This window comes from Bison bison, unplaced genomic scaffold, assembly GCF_000754665.1.
Source record: "Bison bison bison isolate TAMUID 2011002044 unplaced genomic scaffold, Bison_UMD1.0 scf7180017864342, whole genome shotgun sequence".
NCBI classification, from domain to species: Eukaryota; Metazoa; Chordata; class Mammalia; order Artiodactyla; family Bovidae; genus Bison; species Bison bison.
The window spans coordinates 318,856-329,376 of NW_011494914.1; the positions used below are offsets into that span (position 1 = coordinate 318,856).

The following is a 10,521-nucleotide window of genomic DNA, read 5'->3' on the forward strand; positions in this document are numbered from 1 at the left end:
ATAAAAACACTCAGGGACTCAAACAGCCATCTACCAAAAGCACCCAGTGGAGATTTTTAACCCTGGTGTGGACTTCTGTTCTGACCTCGCCCAGGGAGGATTGGGTATCAGGTTCCGCTGTCAGCACCGCCCCTCAGGGGGACCTGGATGTGCTCCAGCATGAGAGCCTAGGGTGACCGCTGGTGGGCAGCAGCCTGGGGAGGGGAGTGCAGGGGGACCAGGGCCGGGACGCTGCCTTCAAGGACGGGGCAGGGTGCTGTGCGGATGACCTGGAGTGAATTATCTCTCTTCATCTCCGAGAGGAAGGAGTGGGTTGAGCCCACAGTGGCGATTAGTCATTCGCAAAGGACTTCTTGGCTTCAGGCTTGAGTTACAGGGGGAAAAAAAAAGGTGGAGTTTCGTGTTCTATGGGTCATTGTTCTCCTTGGAAGCTGAACTTGGTTGCCCTTCAGTTTGGGGCCTCTGTTCTCCTCCATTCCCAGTGACATCTTTCCTGTTTGTTTATAGGATATGGGTGATGTGAACTAGTTGGGAAAGGGGAAGAGAGTGAATATGAATCTGAAAAAGGTCACTGCTGGGCAGACCTGGGCTTGAAGACCCCAGCTTGTCACGAAGCAGCGTCTGATTTTCAGCAGATGTTTGTAGACGCTGCGCCTCCCTCTCGGTGTCTGTGAAACGTAAGGCGATGTAGTGCTGGCCTTGCAGGGCCCCTGCACGGATGGCCGATGCAGCATATAACCAGGGCCGCGGCTGCTCGGGGACAGCAGGTGTTCTGTGTGTTGAATTTCCAGCCCTTCTGTCTCTGTTGTCCTGAGGTCCAGGAGGGAGGGATGGAACCAGCAGATCCTACATGTGTTCATGGGAGGAAGAGCTGGGTCTGCTTTAGTGTCGCCAGGCACGTTTGAGAGACCGGTGCGTCAGCTGGTCTAGCTAGAATTTGGATGGGCCTGAGCCTGCCAGCTTTCCACGTTGTGAAGTTACGGCTTCGAAAGCAGGCTGCCTGTCTCGGAGTCTGTCAAGGAACTGCGATGGGACTGGGTTGAGTGGTGAGCAGATACCTTCTCCAGAGAATAACGTGCAGTTTCTTTTAGAGCTGGCTTCTGGGTGATTTCCTCTTCCCTTGCTTTGTGAGTTAGCCTGACACACAGGAGGGGTTTGGTGAGATAGAGGGCACACATGCTCACCTCTTCAGTTGCCACGTAACGAGCACTGCTCTGAGATGCGCATGGGCGATCTGAACTGTCTCTGTGCCCCCCAGGGGTCTCCGGTGTGGGTGGTCCTAGGAGGAGGAAGTCAGCCTGGGGACCTGGGCCAGTCAGTGGTGTCGGGTGGGCCGTTGGGTGGAGGGGAGGAGAGATACCCGTCTCTGCTCTGGGGAGGGCTCTGCAAGGGCCAGTGACTGCAGCCTCTGCCTGAGTTTGTGTCTGGTGGTGGCTGGCGAGTGGCATCAATTGAGCGGCGTGGCCAGGGCCAGGCAGAAGGTGGTCGTGGGCAAGTGAGCAGTGGAGACCCCGCCAGAAGCCTAACTTGGGAAACTCTTTGTAGGATGATGTTATTTTTCGGTGGAGACATTACAGAGGAAAGAGGAATGTGCCCGCGGACGCCTGTTAGGTCAAACTCCAGAATTCTCTTCTAATTCTGGTGCTCTGTTGTTTTTCCTCCCTTCGCTCAGCCACCCGACAATGGGCCGCCACCGCTCCCAACGTCCTCTCTCCCGGAAGGCTACTACGAGGAGGCCGTGCCCCTGAGTCCCGGGAAAGCTCCGGAGTACATCACCTCAAGTGAGTGCCTCCTGTTCGGCCGGGCTGTTAGGGAGCCCCCCGTTTCCTGGGATAAAGGGGAGTTGGAGCATACCCAGCAGCATGGAAGTTTAGAGTCAGGAGATCCTGAACCCAAGGGAGGGAGTATAGGAAGGGCTTTGAGAAGTCCAAGGTGTCCTCCACATACCTTGTGTAATTTCAGAGGGGTTGTCCTTTTTTGTGACTCAAAATTAGTGAAATCCCATTGCCATGGGAACATGTCTCAGCTAGTGAAATGTGTTCCCTTTGGTCAGAAGAGGGTGGCCTTTTGAGGCATGTGCCTGTGGGGTCCCCGCCAGCTTGACCAGGGCGCATCCCTTGGAGGCTGCATTCATGGTGCCGCCAGGAGGGCATGTCTACAAGATACATACAAAACAAGCAGACGTCTCATAGCTGTTTGTTTCGTTTTTAATTTATTTCTTATTCAAGTATGGTCAAATTACAGTGCTGTGTTAACTGCTGCTATACAGCGAAGTGACTCCGTTATGTCCTTTTTCATATTCTTTCCTGTTAGGGTTTATCACAGGATACTGGGTAGAGTTCCCTGTGCTGTGCAGTAGGACCTTGCTGTTTATCTTTTCTCTATAAGCAGTTTGCATCTGCTAACCCCAAGCTCCCAATGCAGCCCTCTCCCACCCCCACCCCTTGGCCACCAGCAGCCTGTTCTCTGAGCCCCTGTTCTCTGAGCCCCTGTTCTCTGAGTCCCTGTTCTCTGAGCCGCTGTTCTCTGAGCCCCTGTTCTCTGAGCCCCTGCTTCTGTTGCTGCTTCACCGAGAGGTTTGTTTGTGCCACCTTCTACCTTCCACATGCAAGTGAGGTCGCGTGGCCTTCGTGCTCCTCTGTCTGACTTACTGTGCTGAGCAGGGTGATCTCTGTGTCCGCCCATGCTGCTGCGAATACTGTCGTTTTGTGCTTTCATGGCTGAGTAGTGTTCCATTGAGGATGTGCTGCAGCTTCTTTGCCCACTCACCTGTTGACCGACATTCAGGTTGTTTCCTGTGTCTTTTCTTTTCCTTCATTCATACAGGTTTTACCAGAATGTTTTTGCCTAAGTTAGGGTTATCACGACACGGCTGTTCTCTTCCTGCTGGGGACTCAAAAGTGCCCCTTTATTGGCAGCCAACTTTCACATTCACAGAAAGAAGGACATGCTGGCATTGAACACCTTTCTGGAGTGATGTCTAGAGTTTGTTTCTAGAGCTTTGGCTTTATTTCTCCCCCTCATACTCTGGAGTCTGTATAGTCAAAGCTATGGTTTTTCCAGTAGTCATGTATGGATGTGAGAGTCAAACCATAAAGGAGACTGAGCACCAAAGAATTGATGCTTTTGAACTGTGGTGTTGGAGAAGACTCTTGAGAGTCCCTTGGACAGCAAGGAGATCAAACCAGTCCATCCTAAAGGAAATCAGTCCTGGATATTCATTGGAAGAACTGATGCTGAAGCTCCAATACTTTGGCGAAGAAGTGACTCATTGGAAGAGACCCTGATGCTGGGAAAGATTGAACGCAGGAGAAGGGGACAACAGAGGATGAGATGGTTGGATGGCATCATCGACTCAACGGACATGAGCTTGAGTAAGCTCCGGGAGTTGGTGAAGGACAGGGAAGCCTGGCGCTACAGTCCATGGAGTGCAAAGAGTCGGACACAACTGAGCGACTGAACAACAACAAAAAGTACTCTGGCGGCAGTGTGCGTCGCCTCGTAATGAGGCAGATGTGCCTCTCCGAGTGTGCTGACTTAGGGAACCCGACTTGCCTTCCCCATAAACGTGGATAAAATGGGAGTGAAAGAGTATTAACTCGTATCATAGAGAGACTCCCCGTGCCTGTCACCCCATTTCCACTGTTTTCAGACATGTTCTCCTTCATCCTCGCCATCTGCCTGCCACCGGAAGTCTCTGCTTCATGCAGACTTGGGCTTTGCCATCGTTCTCTCCCCTGGCAGCGCGCAAGCAGAGCCATTAGAGCAAAGCGGAATCTAGCTTGCTTGTTAGCAGGAGATCCCCTTGGGATGTTTTGTGAACATGAAGAGAGACACGCAGAAGCCAGGCGGGCTGGACTCCAAGGCCCAGGGGCCTTTCCCGCTCACTCACGCCTGCTCTCTCTGGAAACTTCCTACAAAGGCTCAGCCCAGCATCAGAAGGTCCTCATTGTTCTGAATGAGGTCTGAGTGAGAGAAGGGATTGTTCTGATGAGAGGGCTGTGAAATCTTGGGTCTTGAGATCTGGAGATTAAATATTTTAGAACCATTTGGCAAAAATGCATTTAAATCATTTCTTAAGCATCAACTGCCTCAGGAGATAGTAAATTAAGTAGAAAACACACAAAAGTTAAATGGCTTGTTCATTGGATCCCTTTCTTTCTGAGAGCAGAGAATAAAGAACAAAAACATCTTGATGAGGGTATTTCCCAGCTCTGGGGACATTTGGTCCCAGCTGTCTCCCGCCTCCACTCCCCCTTCCTCCAACATGCTTTCAAGACTAGAAATTGATAGTCTTTTTGTTTTACCTGTGGGAGCCTGTGGTTATTTTCGGTCCAAGAATCCCCACCTGACTGGTGTGTCATGTCCTGAGTTGCTGACGGGCAGGCCCCTTGGGTTGAGCTAATTCCAAGGAAACAGTCATGGAAGGACTGCTGCTTGGGGAGACAGCGGGTCAGCAGAGCTCACACACTGGGCTTCTTAACCCAAGCATCTGTGGCTGAACCTTGGCTGCAGGCGGGGACCCCTCCCAGTGGACCCGTGGCAGGGGGCTGAGTCCGGGTCTGGCCAGGGTCACACACCCCTCACTTATTGTGGACTTGGGGAAACTTTGTTGAGCTCTGTGTCATGTCCGGTTTGTCTGAGAAGCAGGACCGTGATGAGTGTTGTAGAGTGAGGGGTGTGTGGTAGACACGAGACCCTGTGCACTTGTGGGAACCTGGGAAGACGAGTGTTATAGGGCCAGCTGTCATCAAGGAGAGCTGGGCACAGCCTGGGGGCAAGGAAGGTTGCTGGAAACCTCCTCTGCCTCTCACCTCCCCACACAGGGGCCCTGCATGAGAGGCTGGACCATGGCTCCACAGAGCTGCATGCCTAGCAGTCCCTTGACCTGCCCATGTACTGGCAGCCGCTTCCTGTTTGCCTTCCAGGTCATTCACAAACTTCCCGTGTGGCCAGTCCTAACTTAGAGGCATCCAGGGAAGGGAATTTAGGGGAATGCTGAGTTGATACAGTGTGAAAAGCACCACTGTTGGTCTTGGCTTGGTTTGGTATCCACACACCTCTCTTTACCACGGTGAATTTCCAAACAAAGACAGGAGCAGAGTCATGGTTCAGTCTAACACAATTCAGCTGCGGCCAGAAACTCCCCAACTCCCCCAGAGGATACAGTGTCCTCTGTCCACTTTGGGTGACACTGTTCTCTCATAGCCAAGTCACGCTCTCCCCCTTGAGTGACTGTAACTGTTGGGCCTGATGGAGCCCGATGGAGGTGATGGAGCTGGATGGAGGTGATGGAGCCTGATGGGGATGATGTAACCCGATGGAGGATGATGGAGCCAGATGGAGGTGATGGAGATGTGGAGCTGGATGGAGTGATGGAGCCTGATGGAGATGATGGAGCCAGATGGGATGGAACCAGATGGGGATGATGGAGCCGGATGGGGATGATGGAGATGATGGAGCCCGATGGGGATGATGGAGATGATGGAGCCGGATGGGGATGATGGAGCCCGATAGAGAGGCACCTTCTCTGGTGTGATGCTGCATGCTCCTTGGTGGGTGGGATGACCCAGAGCCCAAGTGGGGCAACTTTGGTTGGTGGGAATGTGATCAAACTTTTAGACTCTCCTGGGGGTATTGGAGAGATAAAGCCATTTCCTGAAAATGATCGAGTTCTCATTGTCTTCAAAATCCCCCCTGGGAGAGCGTGCCAAAGGCTTCTGTGTCATTGTCTGAAACGGGTGAGCCGAGAAGTGGAAGCACCTCAAGGTGGCACGGGAGAGTCACTCCAGGGCCTGGGCCTCACGTGATGTGGGGCTGCTGAAGGAGGCAGTGGGAGGCTGTCCCCCCACATGTGGAAGGAGAGCTGGACTCAGTGGCAGAGGTGTGGACACATCATTGGTGACTCTCTGCCCTCCTGCCCAACTGCATGTCTTTCTTCACTTGGCACAGGGTCCTCATTACCTCCTCACCAAATCATAAATTCCAGCGCCAACAGCGGACTCCTTGATGTCCTGTTTCAGCCTCCAGGAGGTACCCTGGGCTCTGCTGGGAGACCGCCCAAGGGACTGATGTGTTGTCCTGCGTGCTCAGACTCTTAGTCCCAACTGCTTGGTTTGTGAAGTTGGCTGACATTCTTCTAGCATGATTCCATCTGTCCTGCTCTCTCAGCAGAAGGCAGGTCATGAACTCACTGTCTTTTCAGTGAGTGGACCTCAACCTGTGGACCTCAACCCATCCTCCCCTTGATGCAAAGGGTGGCCAGGGCATGGTCTGCTCTTTCAGTTCATAATCAGAATCAGCCAAAACCGTCTTCCTTCGTCAGGATGTGGTCTTGGGTGAGTCACCTGCTCTGCCGGCATCACCCTTCCCTCCCTCTGAGATAAGGACACAACTGTGCACCCACGTCCGGGCGGCTGAGAGGACCAGCGAGGCAGGGCATGTGCCTGCGGAGCCAGCCTCCTCTTCTCACAGCTTTATCCCACAGCGTGCAAGTATAAATATAAAAAGTACTGCCTGGGGGCTTCCCTGGTGGCTCAGTGGTAAAGAACCCTCCTGCCAATGCAGGAGACACGGGTTTAATCTCTGATCCAGGAAGATCCCACGTCCCACGGAGCATCTAAGCTAGTGCTCCACGACTACTGAAGCCCGTGCACCCTAGAGCCCGTGCTCCTCAACAAGAGAAGCCTCCGCAGTGAGAAGCCTGCTCGCCACAGCTAGAGAAAAGCCTGCACAGCATCAAAGACCCAACATGGCCAAAAATAAATCAATAAAATTTTTTAGCAAAAAACACTGCCTGACACATTGGAAGTGCTCATTGAATATTTGTTGCCTGAATGAAATGAAATCTCCCCATTGCTGGTTGATCTAGCCCTTCATTCTCCTGTTGACTTGTTCACTCAGTGTTTACTGAATTTGATATTCTAGAAAGTGAGTTAAGCACTGAGGGGTTCGTGGCCCCACAAGCGGCCATGAGCATGGTCTTTCTAGGATAAAACAGGACTTGATCTGCTGCCCGACTGAAATCTGTCAGCCTTGGACCGTGGAGTAGCTCGTGGTCTTTCACAGGTTCATGCTTTCTTCCCTGGGCCCTATGTTCCAGCCACACTAAAATTTAAAAAAAAAAACCTTTTATTATGAAATACATTTGTCAAAAAGTGCATAAAATATGAATTTATGCTTAATGGCTTTCCATAGAATGGAACACCTAAGTGTCACCACCAGGTCAAGAAGAGAGCATTGTCAGCCCCGGAAGCCCCCGCTTCCTCTTGAGAGCCTCCTCCCCGCAAGGGTTGGCCCGGCTTGGCTTCGGTGACAGTGACGTAAAATCTGTTGAAAAGCACATGCCTCGCCGCTGTTCGCACAGTGTTCTATGTTTTTCTTTGCGTTTGCAAGTCGTGCTCCTTCTCCTAGACTCTCCTGTCTGGTCGGCGCCATCTCGTCAGCAGTGGAGGCCGATGGCTTTGTCCAGCCTTCCCTGTGTGCCGTTTGCGTGGCCCTCTGGTTGCCTGCCTGTCTGAGTACTCGAAGTGTGGATCTGGAGACCAGTTTTATTTAACTTGAGTTGGAATTTGAATTTAAACGGCCACCGTGGCTGCCATGTGAACAGGGGCTGTTGGGTAGATGTAGACGGTGGCATGTGGGGAGGCGGTGAGTGTGCACTTGCACATGTGTGTGTGTTACTGTGGGGGAAGGGGTGCAGAGAAGGAGGAGAAAGGCCTTGACTCAAGCAGCACGGGAGGGGAGCCTGGACTCTTCTCTCCACCGTGGTCTGTAACCTGGATCCTTCAGGCTCTCGAATCCCCCAGCCCCACACGTCTCTTGGCAGAGCATCCTTCCCACCATCACGACAGACACCTCTTAACTGTCACCCTGGCTTTAGCCCACTCTCCCTGCCATTGCCAGAGTTACCTCTAGGGTGAATCACCCTAGTCTCTTCCATAAAAGTCTCCCCTGACTTCTTTATTAGGATTTAAAAGTTAAACCATCAATCACTGTATTCCCCGCCTCCCTTATTAAATAATTCTTTGCGAGAAAGTTAACATACACGCATGTCTCCTGATTACAGATTACAGTCCATTTCCAGCGAGTTCTGTTCTTAGAGGGTCGGCCAGTTCTTATGCATCCAGTTGCTTCGGCCACAGATTCTCCTAATCCGTCCTTCATTCCTCATTGAGGTGTTCGCTCCTCACATGTATTATGGAAAACGAGTGTATTTCAGATGTGGGTTGAGGGAATGCTGAGCTGAATCACACTACCTCCAGCATCTTTCGAGCCAGCAGGGCTGAAGCGATCGAGATCACTGGCAGTCACTAGTGTTGCTTCATCGTTTTTAAGATGCCTTCCATCCTTCTGAGGGCTCTGCATTTAAGTTGATCTAACAGTCCTCCGGATGACGATGGCAGCATCCACTCAATGGACATGAGTTTGAGCCACCTCTGGGAGATTATGAACGACGGGAGTGTGACGTGCTCCACTTCGTGGGGTTGCAAAGAGTCGGACTAAGCGACTGAACAACAAACAATTTCTCCCTTCTGCACATATGTATCACTTGCTCTGTGCCAGGCCCTTTGCGAAGCACTGGGACAGTCACATCCAGCAAGGAGGTCTCCCTTCCTGCAGGGGAGACAGCTTGATGCGGGACAGACAGACAGGGGCGACAACACAGCGGCCAAGTTATGTGCTGAGTGGTGTGGAAGCCGAGGGGAGGGTCTTCTCACCTGGCATCTGAGCTCAGGCTGCCGTAACACAATATCATCCACTGGGTGGCAAAACGATCCTTTTCATGTTCTCAGAGTTGTGTAGACTTGAAGCCAAGATCAGGGCTCCAACATGCTCAGCTTGTGGTGAGCGCTCTCTTCCTGGTGTGCAGCTGGCTGCCTTCTCATCCTCACATGGCAGGGTGAAAGAACTCCAGGTCTCCCTCTTCCTCTTCTCAGTGGATTCGGACCCACTCACATAACCTCGTTTAACCATAATTACCTCCTAAAAGTCCTGTCTCCAAATACAGTAACATTGGGGTTGGAGCTTCAGCACATGAATGTGGGGGGCACCTGTCAGGGCTGGAGATCCAGGGAGGGCTTCATGAGTTAAATCCTAAGTGATGAGCATATATCCAGGCAAGGGTAGGAGATGGAGTGGGATGAATAGGGAGCCTGGGTGAGAGCAGTGTGTGCACAGATCCTGAGGAAGGGAAAATGGGCTCCCGTGGGGACCCTGCAAACAACCCAGTATATAAGTGTTGACGTTCTGCAGAGTAGGAGGGGCAGGTGGACATCTGTGACAACCCCCAGGGTGGCCTGACTGAGAGGGGTGGTCTGGGTCTGGATCTTGAACCTTAAGAAGGGTTGGTGTGTGTGGTGATGCCAGGAGGAAGGAAGGCATTGCAGACTTGAAAGAACTTTTAAAAATATATTTACTTATTTGGTTTCCTTGAGTCTTTGGTTGCACTGCATGGACTCCCAAGTAGCTAAAGGCTCCGGATCACACAGGCTCAGTGGTTATGGTGCACGGGCTTGCTTGCCTCTTGGCATGTGGGATCGTAGTTCCCCAAACAGGGATCACACTCTGGTTTCCTGCATTGGAAGGTGAATTCTAAATCACTGGACCACCAGGGAAGTTCTGAAAGAACCTTCACATCAAGGTGTGGGTGGGAGTTTCCTTTGGCAAAACCCATTGTTGAGTAGGGGTCATGGCACCCAGCGAGAATGTGGCGAGGATTTAACAGTGTGGGGCCTGCAGGTGCCGAAGTGGTTTTTATAAATGCAGAATTCTTAGTCACTTCATTTGAAAACTCTTGGGTTGGGTTTCTACTACCCAAGTCTGAGTTATTTTTCCCCTAGTTTTGCCAGTTGATGTTTTCCAAGCACCCTGAATGCCGAAACCCCTCTTCACTTACAAATAAAATGATGGAGCCCACAGGTCGTCCTCAAGATAAGGTTTTTGCTCACTTTTATTTCTCATCTTTGACAGATTATGACTCGGATGCTATGAGTAGCTCTTACGAATCCTACGATGAGGAGGAGGAGGATGGGAAGGGGAAGAAGACGCGGCACCAGTGGCCTTCGGAGGAAGCCTCCATGGACCTGGTGAAGGACGCCAAGATCTGTGCCTTCCTGCTGCGGAAGAAGCGCTTCGGGCAGTGGACCAAGCTACTCTGTGTCATCAAAGACACCAAACTACTGGTAAAGCCTCGCCACTCGGTTCTCTTGTGTAGAGTCGGTGAGGCGCAGCGGGCCATCTAACCGGGTGGAACCTATACCCGGGCGACGTTCACACTGGTGGACACAGAGGGAGCTGAAGCGCTGGCCCATGACCGGCCGTCAGCAAGCCTGGCTGAGGCTCCCGTGCCTTTAACGCCCTTTTCTTGCCAGCTCCCTGAGCACTCAGCGGGCAAAACCATCCCTGTCTCGGGCCAGCGTCTGCGGCTCATGTCAGTGGAAATGCACGCTGCTGGAGCTTGCCAGATGTCGCAGGATGGATTTTCTCATTTGTAGTGAGTCAGTGAATTCCTCAAAGCCA

At 52.0% G+C, this 10,521-nt stretch overlaps 1 protein-coding gene across 1 annotated transcript in view; it reads left to right on the forward strand.

Annotated features, from left to right (window-relative positions):
- Window positions 1-10,521, forward strand: part of AFAP1 (actin filament associated protein 1) — a 93,729-nt gene that overhangs the window by 15,334 nt on the left and 67,874 nt on the right. Inside the window, exons 3-4 of the mRNA XM_010854528.1 lie at window positions 1,673-1,781; window positions 9,973-10,184. Coding sequence (XP_010852830.1) covers window positions 1,673-1,781; window positions 9,973-10,184 — 321 coding nt within the window. The remainder of the gene's footprint in view (window positions 1-1,672; window positions 1,782-9,972; window positions 10,185-10,521) is intronic.